This window comes from Trypanosoma rangeli, assembly GCF_003719475.1.
Source record: "Trypanosoma rangeli strain AM80 chromosome Unknown Tra_15.4_contig_00014, whole genome shotgun sequence".
Taxonomy (NCBI): domain Eukaryota; phylum Euglenozoa; class Kinetoplastea; order Trypanosomatida; family Trypanosomatidae; genus Trypanosoma; species Trypanosoma rangeli.
Genome location: NW_021705758.1, coordinates 80,953 through 99,594, shown reverse-complemented (window position 1 = coordinate 99,594; position 18,642 = coordinate 80,953). Strand labels below are relative to the sequence as shown.

The following is an 18,642-nucleotide window of genomic DNA, read 5'->3' as shown; positions in this document are numbered from 1 at the left end:
TTCTTCTCTCTCTCTCTCTCTCTCTCTCTCTCTCTCTCTCACCCCTCTTCGCTTATTTTTGTGAAGGCGCAATCAATTTCGGTCTCACGGCCTGATGAAACTCCTCCTACGCCTCCACTACTTCATTATTAAGCACGCGGTCGCGCTGAATGGTGAGCGGCTTCCCCGTCATGTTGCGTATCGTTACATCGCCCTTCACCACAATGCCACTCTCGAACACCACGGGTCCCTGAATGGTAAGCTTTGTGCACTGTCGCAGTGATGGCACACCTCCCCTCACCAGCGTTTCCAATCCAGTGATCATCTTGTAGTGCTGGTTATCGAGCACAATTATCGGTGGCTTTCCAGCTCGCTCTTCACAAAGAACAAGCCGCTGATCCTCCGTGACAACATAAGCATCGGACCGCAGCGCAAGTAAATCCGAACACGTCTTCACAGGCGCAAAACGCTCTCGTTGGACCAACACAACTGCGGAGTGCTCAAACAACCCAATGGCTGCGCCCATCGCCGTCTCTAGTTGATACACCTTTGTCGAGGTGCTATCCACTGGGTTCACCGTCTTTGCGTTGCGAATCACAGGCAACTGGAGTATCCCACCCTGGCTTTCCATTGTTTTCTTAAGGGACACAAGATTCAACCATAAGTTGTTCGTGTTGAAAAAGCGATGCTTCTCAATGTCCTGAAAGCACGCCTCATCCTCTTTCAGACACTGCGCTGACTCACGAAGGACAAACCGGCGCCGTGGCGTCGTCGCACCCGCATCAAAGACAGTTTGATACGCAATGTGGCCACCCTTTTTATCAGACTCAGTCCTCCGGCAAACTTCCATAAGAAAGTCTAACTGGTGTGCCTCCATATACGCGAGGAGACGCACATCCAGCGTTGCCCCCAGGTTGTCACCGTTGGAAACAAACATATATTTATATCCACTGCAAAGCAAATCATCCAGCTTACCGCTGCCATAGAGTGCTGTGTAAAGGTCTCCATGGCCCGGTGGGGCCCACTCGCACGAGGGGTCCGCTTCATATGTAGCAGGGAAAAAATTGCCCTGACAAATTTTTGGTACCTGGTTCTGCATCAGTTCCACCTCTGCATCAAAGGTGTTGGACAGCCATGGGTATTTTTGTAGGTACGCCTTCGTGTCAGAGGAGGTGGAAAACGAGTCCATCAGCATGAAGTGTAGGTGGTCACTGTACGCCTTACGAAGATGTTCCACCTGCAGTACAGTAAAGTCAAGGAAGTTTTTGCCGTCCTTGACGGGAAGAAGACTTTTAGCTGTATGCAACCCCATGCCCGTTCCAAGGCCACCGTTGAGCTTCAGTAACACCACGTGCTTAAGAAGAGAGCGGTCCACAGGCGCGGTGAGGTGCTCAAGTGCGTCAAGAGACTCTACAGGACATATACTGCTCTCAGGGATGTCGCCTGTTTCTCCTTTGCTAATAACGGCGTGTTGGGCCAAAAATGTACGGATGCACGCCTCACTCACACCCGCCGCCTGCATCTTTGCTTTGCAGGCAGAAGCAGCCTCCGAGGCTGAAGCAACCACGGACGACATCACCTCAAATAAATGCTACAAGAATCGTTCACAAAATAACTCAATTAATGCTACAATTTATGGTTACTCCCTACAATGCACTGTGGCAAGAGGCCGGGGAAGAAAAGACAGGGCGCATGAATGTGGCAAGTTGTTTCTCAACCAATAGGAATGGTCCCCTTTTAAGCGTTGGGTTTGCTGCTGTTGGCATTGATGCTGCTTTCTGTTTGGGATACTTCTATAGCGTTTAATCGGCACTTACCTCGTCACATCGGCGTCACACGGCGTCCTTCTTTGGCAGTTCATTAGCGCTGCAGCGTCACTCAGCATGCGAGAATGAATGGGTCATCTCCACACCTCCTCGGAAAAAAAACAAAAACAAAAAAAAACAGAAGAAACGAAAAAGGGGGGAACAAAAAAGACGCGGGGCCTCACACAAGCATCATCGCTAGGTGGTCAAGTGGGCAAACATGTTCTGCAGTTCATCCTCATCAAAATCCTCCGCATCATCCTCGACGTCTTCCCATTCGTCGGCGTCACGTTTCATGTCGTATCCCTTCCTCCCGCCGTTTTTCTTCACCGCCTCCTCAATGACGGCGAGTTCCGACTGATGCTTCTTCTTCTGCTCCTCCTTTAGCTGACGGATGTACTTCCCCAGCTCCCGCCGCTCCATCTTCGCGTTCTCCCCTTTGCGTATCCGCTGACGACGCGTCTCCAACCCTCTTGTGTGCTCTTTTAGCACCATGCGCTCAGCGGCCTGTTGTTTCAGCAGCTGACTGCGCTGTTTTCTCAACGCCTCGAGTGCGGCAACCCGTTGCTTTCCTGACGCCGCCCGACCACCCGACTTTTTAAGTCGCAGCTGCGTGATCTTCTTCACACCGACAGCTGCAGCGACCACCGCGGAAATATCACCTGAAGTGGAGGCCCTCTTGGATAGTTTAAGTTTCTTTTTGCGAAGCACACGCGAGTTCCCACCAACGCGACGCCGCACCATCTCTTTCCCGTGCAGCCTAAAAACACGTCCCTCTTCCCTTCTCTATTTCCAACAAGTAAAAACAAAATAAAAGTTAATGAGAAGGATATATATATATAAATAAAATAAATAAATATACAGACAGACGGGGGCCTCGTTCACGCCCACGTAGATGGAGAGGAGAAGGATACATTGCATTTTCTTTGCTTCACCACTTCACCCAACGGAAAATCAACAACTCTTCAAATGTAACGGTGAAACACATGTACAGAGTGAACAAAAAAAAAAAAAAAGATGTTGAATAAGAAGATAGATTGGAATGCGTACTGTACATTGATATTACATATGGGGGGAGGGAGGTGTGTCTATGTAGCACCCCCTCCCCTCCCCCTTCCAGTTTTTTTTTCTTCCTCCTCCTCCTCCTCTCTCTCTCTCTCTGAAAACCCAGTTTCCCAAGTAACTAACTGGCAACACTCAGGTTGGATGTTTCAGACAACTGCTTTCGCAGCCTCCTTGCGTTTGGGCTATGACCGGTCTGCAACTTAAAATCAAAAAAGTGTCCCATCCACGAGCTTAACTGCACGGGCCTTGGAGACCCGTTAACGCCCGCAAGCCCTGTGGTGGGATGAGCTGGAGACGAGCACAAACGGCTTCTTCGCACGTAATCAGCGCCACCTTCCTTGCCCGTAACGAAATCCTTCTCAAGAAGAAAGGAGTGGCGTGGGAGTTCAAACATGTAGTCGCGCTGTGACCTTGTGGAAGAGAGTAGGAGTGGAATGGGTGCCCTGCGTGGTGTCCCACAGCCGCTGGCGTGCATCCCAAGTTCCCAGCTCTTTTGCATTGTTGTGGTATCTACGCCACCACTGGAGATATCTGGAGCAGTAGGCGCGGCCTTCTTTAGCAACGCACTCCCCAGGCTTTCGGTGTCTAATGGGGGGATGGCCAAATGCAGGCATTGACTTGGATGGCACGACTGAAGTTCTGTCATACTAATACCGTTTTCAATTTCAGTGACTGTATTATTCTTGTGTTGGCAACCAACTATGGGAGGAAGCAGAAGCGTAGGGCACGTGAGAGTGTCGAGAGGAGTGGGTGATGCACGCACTAATGAAGTTTCTTGAAGCGCACCACCTCTGCCAATCGCAAAAGCATCATGTTGCGCCGTCCCAATATTGGCGCGGCTAGTGATTGGCACCGACTCTGTCGGCGCGGCATGTAAAAACGCAGGGCTTCCCACGGTGAGGAGTAAGCTGCCGTGTCTGTGTATTCGTCGCCCAGAACTTGCGTCAACAGTTGGCAAGGGAGTGCTGGACACTCTGGCGTTGTCGTACGCCTTCTGAGGCGGGGACGACGGCGGTGGTGGTTGTGGAAGCCCAAATTGCGTAGTCGGAAATACAAGTTTCAACGTCGATGCTTCGGCAGTGACATCTCGGCTCACGCACGTGGCAGGGACGGAAATATCCGTAAAACAACGCGTGGTGGTCTGTTTCTCATCCATCCCCGACGTGCTCGCAACGATGGTAGCAAGTGGCAATGGAGATGCCGCAGCAACGTTTTCTCTCCTTCCTCTTTCTCTCCTTTTTATTGTCCGCAGACGCTCCTGCAACCGCTGCCGCCTCTCCTCTGCCGCCGGGTTAAGAAGCGGACGGTTTAAAAATCGGAGCGGTGTCACGTTGTACTCTTCCACAATTTTCAATCGTGCCTCATATTCTTCACGAAAAAGCAGCTCTGCCCGACGCACCACCCACGGCTCCCCCAGCGTGGAAAGGAGCGAATGGTAGAGCGGCGGGGCGACAATGGAGGCTTGCATGGTAGTGACAAAATGACCCATCTTTTTCATAATATCCGTGTGGCGGCTCTGAAGATCCATCTCCAGTGCCTTGCGCTCTGTGGACTCTGTGCATACGAGAAGCTCAATAAAAGCGTTCATCAGTTGATTTACCGAGGTCGCTGAGTCATCTATCGGCAGTTTTGCTTGGGAAGACTCCTGGTCGAGACCCACATGCCTTGTTCCTTCTGCAGAGGTCCCTCTTCCTCGGGCCAACCCACTCAACCACCACGAGCAATGTACTTCGTTCCTCGAGGTGTGACTATCCTGAGAAGTGACGGAATCCGCAACCACCTTCTCACGACGCCCACTGGAGAGCCCCCGCCGCAGCCCCGTTCGCGAAAGAGGGTACTGCGGCGCCTTGAGGGCAAAGAGTTCCCGCACCAGCTGACGCGCGCCCTCTTCATTGTGCAACAAGGAGGTCCATGAAAGTGTATCACCTTTACCCACCGAGGGTATTTCGCTACTGCTGTTTTGTCGTTTAGGGCTGCAGAACTCACCTTCGGCACCTACACGAGTTGTACCTAACGGCTTTGCTTCCAGCAGGGCCCCTTGCCCAAATGACGACTCCGGGAAAGGTGAGGAGCGAGCTGAATGGGCCTCAGGCGCTTTCCTCAAAAGCGGGGGAAGGGTACAGAATGCAGTATTGTGGCCCTCTTCCCGTCCGCATACGTCCGTTACCGCCAATGGTGTAAAAATCGTTGAAGTTGTTTTCATAAACTGAAAAATCCAAAGTAGTTCCTCGCGTTCTTCACGGATGATGCGGATTGAAGCAATGACACAGCGCTCCTCACACACCACCCGCTCATCGCGCTGCAGTGCCAGAAAAGCCACATACCGTCTTGCCACGTACCGCTTTAAGCACCGACGCACCAAAGCAAGAGCTCGACCACGCTTCATTTGTTGGTACAACCAATGCATAAAATGTCGCTCTTTTTGTGATCTAAAAACGCGTTGAAGCAAAAAAGCGGATCTTTCCTTCGCCGCGCGAATACGTCTCAGTTTCCGATACAGAAAGGGGACAAGCACTCTTGATAAAACCTCAAGCTGCATCCGACGATGTTGCTGGTGTTTGCGCCATGCGGTTTGTATCAAAAAAGCCGCTTGTGGTTTCTTCACCATTTCCCACACCACCCGCTGGCGGTATCGGACAATTGTGCGTCGCATGCTAGCAGCAAATAAGCTACAAAAAAAGGACACGCCTAACATAGAAATACCATCCCTTGGTGGCGTTCCATACACGGAGCCCTCCATCGGTGGTGTCCCACGACACTTCCCGTGCGCCACGGAAACAGTTGAATCCGCCGGCCCAAGCCGCGACGGCACACGTCTTCTACTGTTCGTTTGCGCTCTTCTTGCAGGGAAGCCCTTGGCTCGACTGCCGCCATCCCGGATCTCCGAGGGAGGCACGGGCGCCAGTGCTTCGGAACGGGTTCCAGGCAAGTTTAGAGTCACACGCTTCTTAGCTGTTCCTTTTACTTTCCGACCGCCAAGAGCCTGCTTCATCCTTCCTCAAAAAACACAACCCTACGGGCAGAGCCTGCACCTGCTCACGCCACGTAAAAAAAAAAACAACTACTACTACTAGAAAGGCAAACCAATCAAATAAGCAAACAAATATTCACAAGCGATGCAATACAAAAACATAAGATACATTAAAATAGAAGCAAAAAACACTCACATATATAACAGCAAAAACAAATAAATACAAAATCAAAATAGATGAAGGTTATTTGGAACAAAAAACATATACTAATAATAACACGCACATCTAGTCGTCCTTCGTCACTGTGATGACAAGCACACTCACACATGAAAACATCAATAAATGGAGAGAGAGCATGCAGAAAAGAATGAGGTCCCTAGTCAATTATGTCCATGGCATGCTATTAGGGAAAAATAGAATACCAATACAAGTCCACACTGCAAAAAAGCGGAGCATCACGATTGTGCAACCTCCCCACGGATCCCACACAAGCTGTCGAGCCCAAATCCAATACAGTGCGGGGGAGGACATAATGAAACGATTCACTACATTTACATGCATCATAGAAACCCCAAACAAAATCAAGATCACAAGATACGCCATGTTCGCCGATTGAACCGAGACCTTCACAAGACACCCTAACAAGGAGAAGTAAGAAGATAATATTTTACTCCCACCTTTCTTATTGTGCCTGCCTTCACTGCTGCGTCGAGCACCCTCATTGGATAATGAGGTGGATGCCTTGGCAAATGCCGGAAGCACATAAAACAGCACAAGTCCTCGAAGTGTGAAAAATACAACAGGGGCAGCAATGAAGACATTTGGCAAATTTTTCATAGTGTAAGACCCGAGAAACCCCACATTCCAGTAACGCTTTTGAACCAATCCGTAGAAGGACCAAAATCGGTTACCAATGGCCACCCTTGTCGTGGAATCCCAGAGCGGCGCAAACCGACTAAAACAAAAGTAGTTCATGCATAGAAAGGGTGTACAAATAATTAAAAATTCTATAAATAGCACCAGACAGCGTCCAGCGCTTGGCCACCGACGGCACAACTTGTAGCTTCCGTGATATTGAATGTAACGTACCCGGTACGTGTCAAAGAAAAATATTTGCAACAACGTGGGATACAACATAAATCCCACGTACAAAAAAGCATTTGAGCGAGCCCATCCTGCCAAAAAAAAACAAAACACGGCGCCAGCTTCGGCAGTTGCGGCAACAAATTTTCTACATTCTTCAGAGGAAACCAAAAGCAAATGCAATCCCGCAAACGTCAAACAACAAAAGATACTCTCCGTGTAGGTGACCACACTAAACACAAGCGTCGGGCTCATAATCCACATCAGAACTACCGCACCCAATTCCCGTTTCAGCCTCAGCTTGATGTCCCCATCTCGGTCCTTTTCCTTTCGGCTCCCATGCCGCGGAGGCGGTGGCGGTGGCAGCTCATCCAGCCAGGTTCCACCAAACTTCTCCTTCCCAGTTGTTTCGGGACGTCGGAGAGTCAAGCCCGTAATGCGTCGCAAAAAAATGGCGGAGACACCATTTAACACTGCGTTCAGCAGAGCAACCTGAAAGGAAACAGGAACAACGGCGAAGGGGGCTAGGAAAAATAGTTTATTGAGCCATGACAAGATTTGAAAGATACAGGGAACTAGAGGGAAAAACGCACAATTGTTCTCATGCGAATAACCGTAGTTCGCTATGTGAGAGAAGTGAACACCGTCCCAATTACGAGGAAAGTCAAGAAACGCCCATTGACCCACCGTATCATTGTGCAGCAGTCCAGAAGTGTCTAAAAGGAGCTCCGTGTTCAGTAGCCTCGGTAACACTGCGTATGATACGAGCATTGCAAGTAGCACAAGGATGCGGGACCCACAAACAAGAAGAAACAGCGTGGTTCCCGAACACGAGGCGAGTCGAAGAAGCATATCCTTCTGTTGGGGTAGCACCGACCTCTCTTTCACTAACGTATCTGCAGAACTCATTTATTTTTATTTTTTATATATTAATGCGCTATGTGTTTGGATCTATTTAATTTTAATTTTAATTTTAATTAGGAGCAACCTAATAACCCAGAATGAATGCCGCTGCCTGCCCAAATAACAAACAACAACAGGAAGTCATATTGAGAAAAACAAACCAAACCAATAAAAGCGCAAAACAACAATAATACGTGTTTTTGTTTCGCTTTTAAAGAAGGGCACTGCATACATACCACGAAAAAAAATATAATAAATAACACCGACAAAAACACATCCTCAACTACGCGAGCGCCTCACCCCCTATTTCCGCCTCTCATGTGCGCAGTGTCAACAGTGTGGTGCACAACTAGAGTATAAGTTGGAAAGTTGTTCATTTGGCGGATTAAAAGGTGTTTTGCCACATCTAGTACGGTCAAGAGCCCCTTTGGCTTTCGCCAGAAGTTCGCGCACCTCAGTGATGTTGTGCGCAAATGGGTGGTACTCGCCTCGCTGCTTGTATTCTGGGTTATTCCCATCTTTGGAATGAAAATAGCTGTGCCCCCACAGCAGTGTGTATGGTGTATACCACACCCCTACCAGCTCAATCACCGCGGATCCTGGGGGCAAGAATTGTAGCCACATGAGTCCATTTCCATGAACTCCAATCAAAAGGTCGGTCATTGTGACAATGCGAAGTTGTTCGCGAATGGGTAGCGTCTCAAAGGCCACGACCTGGGAATCAAATCCCATACTTTGCATAATTTGAACAATATCTGGTATGTTAGTTAGCCGGCGTGTACGTCCTCGTCGGTCAATCATTGTAGCACGATATTTGCTCCCGCAAGGTCGTGGTTGACCAGGCGGTACCCCCATCATTTCCAAAACACTGACACTATAGTTCCGTGCCTCCGAACCCATCATGCTCTTGATGTAACGTTTGTCAATAACCCCGTGCTGGTAACACGCGGCTTGCAGACTTGTACCCGATTTTAGCGGATGAATCTTCTCTGAGCGACTGGTCAAGATCCGGTAGAATGGCCAATATGGATTTCCTGCAAACGGAAATTGATGATCTTGATTGTATTTTATGTTTCTCGGGTTCTCAAAGTTCTGTGGGTCGCCAAGTTTAACGTTACAATAACCACCTTTCCTTCGTATACCCCTCGCTATTCGAATGTACACATCAGCATCTTGTTGCCCAACGTCCCGTTTGGTATGAAACGCTGGAAGAAGCGAAAGGGTCATGTGGAAAAGATCTTGACACCAAAACTGCAAAATCCATCCTTTGGTGACGGTGTTAAGCGGCGCAGGAAGAGGTTCAAGCGTAGAATTCGAAAGCGCAATGGACCAATACTTAATGTATATGGATGGGCTATGGCGGGAAAACTCATTACATGCGCGCAGGCCCTGCTTAGCCTTGCGTGTTCCCTGCATCGGGTGATGGAAAAACAACAACGTCCCCCGATCCACACAAAAATTGTGAACCTCGTAGTGGCAGTAGCTAAGTCTTTTGATCTTTGTGATAAAAGCTCCCCCGTCGGCGCTGCTGTTCGCGAATATGGCGTGCTTGATGGTGCCAGGGTTGTTTTGCACCACAATCTCGTTAGCTGTATTTCCCGCGAACGACGTTTTCAATGAGACGACGGACGGAGCAACTTTGTTGGTGTGTGCCAGCAAAAAGCCCTGTGGAGGCGTGTGCTTCGTGGACAAGGGGACAAAATGATGTGCAGAAGGCCTGTGAAGTACCTTCCCCAGTAAGTTACCCCTCTCATTGTTCCCTTCGCTCTGAACGCCACCCCCTAGAAGCAGCCAAGACGCAACGGCTGCAGAAAGCAAGAACAGGAAAGCACCGCGCAGCAACTTCTTTGGGGAAGCCACACCCCATCCGTGTGCACGCGTACGCCACGACCGCGCCATTACCCTCCCAAATGAATTGAAGAGAGGTAGAGAAACAAACAAACAAAAAAAAAGACGCCCCATAATAACAACGCGGAAAATAATACAACAATACGCCATGTACAAAAATAATAATATTTAACATAAAAAAATAAGGTAACAAAAAAAAAAAAATAGGATTTTTTTTTTCTAAATAAGATACACCAACCACTGTAGAAAAAAAAAAATATGTCTCATGCATGGGTGCTGTGATGCACATATTCCATAAACCACTGCGCCTTTGGGCTGCCACAGGACGGGCAACAGCGTGGGTCCTCCGCGAGAGCTTTGCGCTGTTGTCCAACGCTGTATTTCCGCTTACGGAGTCGAGGGCATCGTGCCAACTCCCGTGACATGCCAACTTTATTTCGCTCAGCCTCATACTGCATCCAACTGTGTCCCACCTCGTCACGAAGAAGTGTTCGAGGATGCGCAGCATACACACGAAAGCAGCGAAGGCATCGAAACAGGGTTTTTTCCCCACTCTGCACGAGTCGGCTCCTTGTAACACTTTGCTGGAGAAGAATATTCTGAATCACCGTCTCACGGGCGCTTGAATGCTGCGACAAGTGTTTTGCTAGTTTCAGCGCCGCCACAGGAGAAAGCTCGACATCGACAAATGGACTCACCTCCTTATTTGATGGAGCATGTCCATGTGACTGCTGAAAAGCACGCCGCTCCTCTCGTAACCAACGCCGGTCTTTCCGCATACGGATACTGCGGCGTTTTGCGTCGGCAAACAAGGCCCGAAGTGCCGTTTGCTGTGCTCTTAGTGTGTCCAAAGAGGCAAATGGTGCTCCCGCGTTAACCTCACATGAATGACCTGAAACGGAAAAGGTGCGCTTTAACGATGCGTCCAGAGCCATGGAAGCCTCCTCAAGTTTTTTAGCACACGGTGACGGAACAAGGTAATCGTCACTGTGAGGAGCCGATGATGATGCTGACGCCGACGCAAACGATGGTGTTAATGGCGCCACGTTTACAACGTCATTTGCCTTCGTTTTCGCCACGCTGCCGGCATCGTCAGGGATTCGGTCCAACTCCGCAAGAAGCATCCCGCGGCGAAGCACGTGGCGAGACAAGCCTTCCGGCCGGCAAGGCAGACGACGTGGATCCAGGTTGAAGCCCTTTTGTGGCAGAAGCCGCAGAGTAAACCACCGCAGCATCGAGCGCCTAACAGCAAAACAAAAAAAAAACGGGGGGAAAAAAAGGAAAACACCAAACACACAAGCATACCAAAAACAAAATAAAATAAAAATAAAAAAGAACAGAGACACACGCCTAGTACACCCTTTCAGATATTAATGTCTCACCACCAGCTACTCATTTTTGCCCAACAGTGGCGCTTTTACGCTCACTCTAAATTTTCTTTTTTATTTGCCCCACTCATCAGTCCATTGCACATGTCTTCTTCTCTTCGTTTTATTGTCTTTGGATGTATCGTAGCTTCTTTTTTATTTATTTATGGCGACAACTGCGACGAATGCGTTTAATCGTATGCAGAGTGGGGGTCGTCTTGACTCCATTATGTTCATTTTACCTTCTTTTTCCGGCTTACGGTTCCTGCCGTCCGGTCACTCTTCCTTGCCTTCGTGGCATGTGCCGTTGTTTCTTGACGGCTTCGCTCCTGGAGACGTTCGGGGCACCGCGTCATTCCCACGGTTTCCTCTTCAACATCCGTCCGGCGTCGCTTCTGTGACCTTGCTTCTTCGACCTCGTTCCCGGAACTCTTTCGTGAGATCACCTCAGCTGCAGCCTTCCTTCTCGTGGATTTCACGGCAACCGTGGGGGACGGTTTTCTTTCTACTTTTGCCTTCCGCCTCTCTGCAGCTCCAACAGCTGACAAGCAGGAAGAGGGAAGAAGCGCCCCGTGACTGACGCGAATAATGTCGTTGTGGAGTTGCATGCAGACCTCTCGCATAGGAGAAGGTGTGATGGTGATTATGTAAATACCGTGCGGTGCAAGGCAATCGTAGAATATCATGCAACGGTCCCTCGTAACCATACGCAAATTTCGTACAACGTGGGCGGTGGGTTCCCGTTCGACAAGCTCCGTCAAATACACGCGACTCCGGTCCTCCTCCAGCTCATCCAGTTGCCAAATACGTGGAGGTAGTGGGACCACTGAAGCTGATGCCGTAGCTTCTCCCACCGACACAGGTCCAAGGATAGGCGATAGAGCAGCACCGTTAGCAGCACTCGTTCCCGCTGCCAAAGGGATATGCGTAACGGCAGAGGGAGGTACAAGAAGACGGTCCGGCTGAAGCAAAAGATGCGGATGAAATGCCATGTGAAAATCAAAGGCGGTTGGGTCGGTTGTGAAGATCGAACCTTCCAAGGACCGCAGCATCTCCCTTCCATCAAGCTGGGCCAGCAACACCGCCAAGGCGCTTTTCGCCAGCTGCACCACACGGTGCATAATCATTGGTCTTGGAGTATGGGCTGTGAATGGACTTTCCATTGGAGCATACGGGGAGGCAATAAACATGCCCTGTTGCTCGCCCATTGTCCGCACAAGCTCCGCAGTGTCTGCTTGCAGCTTACTATCTACAGAATACGGTAGCACTAGCGGACTTGACCAATCATGAGTGGCAAGTAGCTGAAGAAAGCGCACAAACCCACTCACCGATGTCTTTGGTGGGCTTGAACCCAGGTATGCGTTGGCAACGAGCAGCTCCACTGCCTCTGGTAGAATAAATTCAAGTAGAAGCATTGCACTCAACCACCGTTGAGATAACCGAGCGGCCATGGCATAGGTGTGGTGACCAAATGCCACGGTACGCAAAAATTTGGCATGTTGTACACTCCAAAACAGTTTACGTTCAATCATAGCAGCCTCAGATTCGCGTTGCAGCGCCCTCAGCAGGGATACCTCACGATAGTGCGCAATATAAAGACGAAATAGATATCCCTTGTAAATGATATCCACCGAATGACTTGTACAGGATGTACGTATACAAAATGTTTGAGCTTCACATTGGGTTTGTTGGTGCGGAGTGTCTTTCTCCTTTTTCACAGACTTCTTTGAGCGTGTCTTACACTGTTTCCTGTTATCGCCGTAGTACTCCTGCAACACCTTGGACAGCTGAGCACAAATGGCTCCTTTAATTGCGGTAATAGCTTCGGGTGTATCGGGAATCTTATTCTTATCGTCAATTGTCAGAACGCCGTGAACCGGTTCAATGACCAGTTCTGTGGTGAGCCCCGCAAAAGTTGGCTGTGTGAGGTCATCGGTGGTGTACGTGAGGGCAAGATGCGGCCGTATAGGAAATGTGGCTGTGTGACGTTCGCTGGGTGCGATGATGTCCAAGGATATGATCTTGCACGGCAGCGCAGCACGTGGAACCTCTACTATCATCGTTTCAATCTTCCTGCACGCCTCCATTAATGATTTTTGCATTATTGGGGCGGCATCGCGCCATTCCGCACCAACGCGTTCCGCCACTGCCCCTTCCAGACCGCCAAGAAGCAGTGAGACCTTTGCGGTGGGGGAAAGGTGCTTTTTCAGGGCAAACGCCAACACCCGGCGCATGACAGTTGCCGCAGAAAGAGCGATGGTCGTATGGGCACCAACGTCCTCATCAAAGGTCCACAGCACACAGCGGTAAATACCACCATCTGGGAACTGCCGCGTTGACGTGACATCTTTCCCCCAGAAGGCGTTAAAGCGTTCAACAGCCTCGGTATCCTCCACAACGGGGCCACGCGTGAGGCGGTTTCGTCCCTCTACCTCTGTTGTCAGCTGCACTGCAATGTACACAGAGTCATGGCTTCGCCGCCACACAGTTGCGTAACTGGAGCGTGTGCCAAGTGCCTCCTCAGCAAGTTCTTTTATCGCCTGTACCTGCTGCGCTGATGCAGACCACGCGGCACTGGTTATCTTTGCAATAGGCGCACTATCCACCTCCGCAAAGTGCGCTCGGAGGCCCTCTACAGTGAAGCAGATATCCAGCCGAAGTTGCAGTGGTTGAAAGGGAACTGTCACAAACACCTCAGAGAAGTGTGGTAGTTGAAGCGCCTCATCGGCGGCCTTTTTAACAATGTTTTGGAAAAAGGCCGCGGATGAACGGAAAAACAAATTCATAGTTTCCCCTGCTAAGCGGAGCACCGCCACTTCACCACGTTCCTCTGCCGCTGGAATGGGCATCTTTTGGCCGTTGCTGTAACTTTCTTTTTGCGTGAACCCACGTGAAAGCTGCACCCACACCGCGCGTACAACATTCTCTTCCGACATATTGGGCGATATGAGACCCTCTTCGAGGAGGCGCAGCAACAGCGCAGAAATGTGAAATCCACTCAAACCCTCTGGGTGTCCCGAGGTGCGTGACATGAGTCCAACGTGGTATGCCCAACACTTTAGAAACACAGTGGCACGTAGCAACACTTGATTTTTCGAGTAGAGCTCGTGTAGTTTGCGAAGGTGCACCGTCATGAGGGCGTCTTCCTGCACAAGGTAGCTGTAGAAAGGGTGCTTGCGAATAGCCGCCGCACTTGCAATACGGCCTGTGAGGGAAATGGGTTGTAAGTGAACATCTACATGAAACACCTCCCGCCGGGTCGCACCGTGCCTGGACTTCATAAAACATATGCGCAGAATCTCCTTACCTGTGTTCACAAAACCGCCGCCAACAGGAACGCGTCGAACGTCCCATTGAACAGTCGACCGCAGTTCGGGTCTATCCGTTTCATCTCCGTCATCGTCGTCTCCCCTTGCTGCGAACGCTTGTGCTGTTTCCCTCATCATTTGTTCATTGTACTTCTTCAGGAACTTTTCCAACTTGAGCAAAAATGCCTGCCGTCGCTCCAAGTAGTGGCCATCATGAATATCCTTCTGCGAGCACACCTCCTCCGGTATCTTAAGGGCAATATCCGCCCCCACGCCGTGTTCCACCTGAGTTTCGTAGAACGGCGAGGAGTGCACACACGTGCGCAGAAGGAAACTGCCAACCGAGTTGATGGGACCGTCCTCCTGTTGATGCTGCGTCTCGTCGTTCTCGGCAGTTCTGGTTGAATGGGAACCAATAAAATAGTTCTTACGCTTGTAAAACTCTTCTAGCGAGGCATGCACCTGCCGCAGCCGCACCTCCACACGTTTGATGAGCGCGTCTGACCAGTGCAAGTGATACGAAGAGAGAGACATAATGGCCTCCTCAACTGCACCCCATGGACCGTAACACACAAAGCGAAGGGGAGGAAAAAAGTGTGAATGCACGAAGAGCACAACAGCGACACGCCTCACTCGTGGTGGACGCAGCGGCAGCAGAGGAGGCGGAGAAGAAACAAACAAACACAAAAACCACTCATTTCAGAAAAAAAAAAAGGTGAGGGGCAAGTGGGTAGGTTAACAATAAAAAAACAACACAAAAATGTGTAGTATGCTCTTCTTACACATCAGAGAATGGCGCGACTACGGACAGTGCGAGACTCGCCAGCTGACACCAACAGCGACGACACCCCGACCCCCACTTCAGCTTTCAATCGGTCACGTTCATGTTGCCCTTCTCGGGTCTCACCACCACCAAAGCACACTCCTGCGGTTTCATAACTGCGCCTGTGGGCGTAACGGCGCAGCTTTTCACCCAACCGCAGCCGTGCCCGCCCCTCCTCTAGTGACGCCAACCGTTGCTCCAATGCTGGCATTGTGAGCGCAGACGGGATAGGACGCTGAGATATTCGCACTGTCTCATGCCCACGCGGCAATGGCGACACCTTGCCATCTCCATCCAAACCATCAGCAGCCCCTCCGGTGTCCTTTTTTGCCTCATCAGCGGCGACAGCAGAAGTCGAAGTAATGGGATCAGGCACGACAACCCGACGCGACGCAAGGGCACCCGTCAGTTCCGAAATTTCTTGCTGTTGAATTTCTATTTGTCGCTGAAGCACTCGTTCCTGTTTCCCCCAGCTGCATGCCTCACGTTCAATGTCCTTTAAGAGACTCGAAACGTACTCTGTCATCTCAGCATCGTAGTGCGCAAAGGCCTCCTGCACCGCTTCTACTTCCTTCGTATGCGACTCATGCAACTCCGCAAGCTTCGTTGCTAGCTCCTTTCTATACTCAGATTCTCTATGTTTGCTGAGATTCTCCCAGTGTTTCACCTCCGCCTGCAGCACCAGCACTTGTTTCTCCAACTCGTTTTTAGCCCTTTCCATCAAACGTTGCTGCTCGGTGGACCGTATCATCTCCTGAAACACGGCTTCTTGTGAGCGCAATGCCGTCTTTAGGTCATCAATAAACGCGTTCTTTTCTTGTAGTTCGCTGTTGAGACGACTCACAGTCTGTTTTTGCAACTCCAAATCTGTTGAGAGACGCAACTTCAGATTTGCAGGTGAGTCTCGTTGAGCATGGAGGGCTGCAGCAACATTTTGAGTCGCTTCATGATCCTCATCCTCCTGCGACAAAGAAATGTTATGCCCACTTGTTTTGCCGTGCGGCGTTGTCATTAGTCGTGTTATATTGCTGGTGTACAGGGAGCTCCCCGTTGGGTGCTTGAGGTCATCCGCGCCGGTCGAGGTACCACTCCCATCCTGGCTCCCCCCCTGTTGCGGATCGTAGAATTTTTCACGGCAAAAGGAAGAGACGTGCCCCTCGGGGGGCGCCTTGGAATTTTCAATGTTACCAAATGTACTGTTGGCCGTCAGGCCTACCGCTGGCCTCCTTCCGACCATATCTAATGCTTCACTGGGCTTCGCGAAGGTCTGGGCACTAGCAGAACTTCCCGGACCCACGGAAGACGTTGACGACGATAATTGGTGGCGCTTGTTGTTCACAGCGGCTAACGATGATGCAAACGACGAGGACGGCTCGGGTAATGCTGGTGGATCAACGAAGCGCACTCCTCTCGGAACAGCTTGCTGTACGTCTAACTTGACGTGTTTCGCACGCACCGGTGTGCCAGCAACGTGCACCACCCTCACGTTACTCGCCGCCGTGGAGACAGCTTCGGCAAAGTCGTCTGCCTCGTTTTGATGAGCAAAGCTAAGGACAAGAAGTGACTCACCGCTCACATGTATCGTGCACCGCGGCTTGCCAGCCATGTCCGCCTTTGCAACTTCCAACTCCAGAACGCTGGCAAGCGACACAGTCCGCGTGATTCCGCCCGCGGGAAGACAGACAAGCAGTGCTGATGATGTGACATACACGTTGCGGTCCAAAGTTGAGCCATCCGTCCCAATCTTTGCCACCTTCGCGTAAAACAAAACTGGGTCCGCCGCTGTTGTCATAGCCAAATGCTGTGCAGCTTTGCTTTGCTTTGTTTGTTTTTCTTTTCTTTTTGTTGCTTCTCTCTCTCTCTCCGACTGCCTCTTTGCGTCCTTCTCACCCTCCTCTTTAACAGGGAAAGGGTCAAGAAGGCGGTGTCACCACAGCGAGGGACGAAAAACACAAGAGGGGAGAGCAATATTTAAAAAAGATGTTCTCCACAGCAATTTACAACCTGTGCCGTGCCCATGACCACACTCACACTCACACACACACAAAGAGAAGGGTATCTACGCAACTACAATGACAAATGTATGCGTTATTGTGCATATGTGAAAACTTCAGCAGGTGTACGATAATATACTGCACCACACAAGAAAGAGGAGCCTTCTTTTTCCTTATTTCTTTCGAGTCGAAAAAAAAAATGCGTCAATAGGGAAGTTCATGTGAAAGACGTGCTGCATGTGTGTGTGTGTGTGTGTGTTGTTGTTTTTTTTTTTTGCTTCTCACCCAGCTTCACTCCATTACGTAATAGATACCATTTCTCCCATAGTCCATGCTTCAACACGCCCATCAAGACTTGCCGTGGCAAAAACAAGTCCCTTCATGTCTGAGGCGAAAGTAGTACCATCGCCTGGGAGAGGGAGGACGCCAACTATGTTGTTCTTGTGGCGCACCTGCTCCTCGTCAACAACTTCTGCCTGACCCATGCGTGCCTCGTTCTGAAACTTTTCACGAGCAACCTGCTGCGCTGTCTTCAACCTTTTCGTCTGGCCCGCGGTCCACTTGCCCGCCAACCTCCAGCCACCGCCATTGGCAGACGGTTTGAAGAGTACTGGGAAGTAGTCAAAACCCCCTCCAACAAGGTGATCCTCCAACACGAATGCAAGCGATTTGAGAGGAAGTATCGCCAAGTTGATGCGATACATCCCTAAGACCTCTTCCGTTCCCTCGCAAAGACTCTCAACGGAGGGCACATCAAAGACATGCACCCGACTATCATGGGTTGCAACTGCAAAGCGTTGGCCTGATGGCGCCCAGGCAATAGCGTGAACCCATGCCCTAAATTCCTTCTCCAGGTAGACGTGACCAAAGGAAACCGTCTTCTTGCCATCAACCTTCTTCATAAACGTGGAAACAAGTCTCAGCTTCCCGTCAGTGCCTCCAGAAGCTAACAGCGCATCATCTGACGGATGCGGTGCAAGTGCCGTCACTGTACTTGTGTGCCCCTCAAGCAAACGACATACCCACCATTCATTTTCCACATCAAATCGCCCAACAGCAATATTCGACGCGGCAGAACCCACATAAACCTTGGAACCTGAATGATTCCATGCGCAGCTTGTCAGACCCCGCTTCACACCTGCATCCAGCATCACCATTTGCGGCTTCCACGTTCCCTTGGCACTACGCTGCCACACAAACGCGGTACGATCCTGCGAGCACGAAAGAATACGATCCGTGAAGCCATGCCAGGCGGTGGCGGAAACAGATTGATCGTGTTGCTCCAAGGTGGCATAAATTTCCCACGTGGTGCAATCCGTCTTATCTTTGCAGGACACAATATGCAGGAGGTGATTGTTCGGCGAAAAGACGGCCTCCGAGCAGTCCTTATTGAAGGAAAAAGCAACAATGGCCGCCTCGCAGATGGTATCCTTCCGCCTTGGGGTAACCATTTCTAAAGCCACTAAAAGTCCGTTTACTCCCTTCTTCTATCAAC

The 18,642-nt window shown here is 50.3% G+C and overlaps 9 protein-coding genes across 9 annotated transcripts, besides 10 other annotated features; all 9 read right to left on the bottom strand.

The window, feature by feature from the left end:
- Positions 1-4: 4 nt before the first annotated feature.
- Positions 5-40: a microsatellite.
- A 66-nt stretch (positions 41-106) lies between these two features.
- TraAM80_00788 (putative UTP-glucose-1-phosphate uridylyltransferase 2) lies at positions 107-1,555 on the bottom strand (the record flags this gene model as incomplete). Its single annotated transcript, XM_029377856.1, has 1 exon — positions 107-1,555. One exon carries the CDS (start codon positions 1,553-1,555, stop codon positions 107-109), a length of 1,449 nt encoding a protein of 482 aa, XP_029242336.1.
- A 344-nt stretch (positions 1,556-1,899) lies between these two features.
- Positions 1,900-1,939: a microsatellite.
- Positions 1,940-1,982: 43 nt separating this feature from the next.
- Positions 1,983-2,528, bottom strand: TraAM80_00787 (uncharacterized protein; the record flags this gene model as incomplete). The annotated part of the gene is made up of 1 exon (XM_029377855.1): positions 1,983-2,528. The coding sequence occupies one exon, from the start codon at positions 2,526-2,528 to the stop codon at positions 1,983-1,985; it is 546 nt and encodes a 181-aa protein (XP_029242335.1).
- An 85-nt stretch (positions 2,529-2,613) lies between these two features.
- Positions 2,614-2,645: a microsatellite.
- A 267-nt stretch (positions 2,646-2,912) lies between these two features.
- Positions 2,913-2,945: a microsatellite.
- A 22-nt stretch (positions 2,946-2,967) lies between these two features.
- On the bottom strand, positions 2,968-5,841 carry TraAM80_00786 (uncharacterized protein; the record flags this gene model as incomplete). The annotated part of the gene is made up of 1 exon (XM_029377854.1): positions 2,968-5,841. The coding sequence occupies one exon, from the start codon at positions 5,839-5,841 to the stop codon at positions 2,968-2,970; it is 2,874 nt and encodes a 957-aa protein (XP_029242334.1).
- Positions 5,842-6,205: 364 nt separating this feature from the next.
- Positions 6,206-7,813, bottom strand: TraAM80_00785 (putative mannosyltransferase-II; the record flags this gene model as incomplete). Its single annotated transcript, XM_029377853.1, has 1 exon — positions 6,206-7,813. One exon carries the CDS (start codon positions 7,811-7,813, stop codon positions 6,206-6,208), a length of 1,608 nt encoding a protein of 535 aa, XP_029242333.1.
- Positions 7,814-7,858: 45 nt separating this feature from the next.
- Positions 7,859-7,883: a microsatellite.
- Positions 7,884-8,137: 254 nt separating this feature from the next.
- Positions 8,138-9,706, bottom strand: TraAM80_00784 (glycosyltransferase; the record flags this gene model as incomplete). Its single annotated transcript, XM_029377852.1, has 1 exon — positions 8,138-9,706. The coding sequence occupies one exon, from the start codon at positions 9,704-9,706 to the stop codon at positions 8,138-8,140; it is 1,569 nt and encodes a 522-aa protein (XP_029242332.1).
- Positions 9,707-9,809: 103 nt separating this feature from the next.
- Positions 9,810-9,859: a microsatellite.
- A 59-nt stretch (positions 9,860-9,918) lies between these two features.
- Positions 9,919-10,890, bottom strand: TraAM80_00783 (uncharacterized protein; the record flags this gene model as incomplete). The annotated part of the gene is made up of 1 exon (XM_029377851.1): positions 9,919-10,890. One exon carries the CDS (start codon positions 10,888-10,890, stop codon positions 9,919-9,921), a length of 972 nt encoding a protein of 323 aa, XP_029242331.1.
- A 15-nt stretch (positions 10,891-10,905) lies between these two features.
- Positions 10,906-10,992: a microsatellite.
- Positions 10,993-11,255: 263 nt separating this feature from the next.
- TraAM80_00782 (uncharacterized protein) lies at positions 11,256-14,864 on the bottom strand (the record flags this gene model as incomplete). The annotated part of the gene is made up of 1 exon (XM_029377850.1): positions 11,256-14,864. One exon carries the CDS (start codon positions 14,862-14,864, stop codon positions 11,256-11,258), a length of 3,609 nt encoding a protein of 1,202 aa, XP_029242330.1.
- A 251-nt stretch (positions 14,865-15,115) lies between these two features.
- TraAM80_00781 (uncharacterized protein) lies at positions 15,116-16,945 on the bottom strand (the record flags this gene model as incomplete). Its single annotated transcript, XM_029377849.1, has 1 exon — positions 15,116-16,945. The coding sequence occupies one exon, from the start codon at positions 16,943-16,945 to the stop codon at positions 15,116-15,118; it is 1,830 nt and encodes a 609-aa protein (XP_029242329.1).
- A 16-nt stretch (positions 16,946-16,961) lies between these two features.
- Positions 16,962-17,017: a microsatellite.
- A 158-nt stretch (positions 17,018-17,175) lies between these two features.
- Positions 17,176-17,199: a microsatellite.
- A 186-nt stretch (positions 17,200-17,385) lies between these two features.
- Positions 17,386-17,412: a microsatellite.
- Positions 17,413-17,446: 34 nt separating this feature from the next.
- Positions 17,447-18,598, bottom strand: TraAM80_00780 (putative ARP2/3 complex subunit; the record flags this gene model as incomplete). Its single annotated transcript, XM_029377848.1, has 1 exon — positions 17,447-18,598. One exon carries the CDS (start codon positions 18,596-18,598, stop codon positions 17,447-17,449), a length of 1,152 nt encoding a protein of 383 aa, XP_029242328.1.
- Between the last annotated feature and the right edge of the window lie 44 nt (positions 18,599-18,642).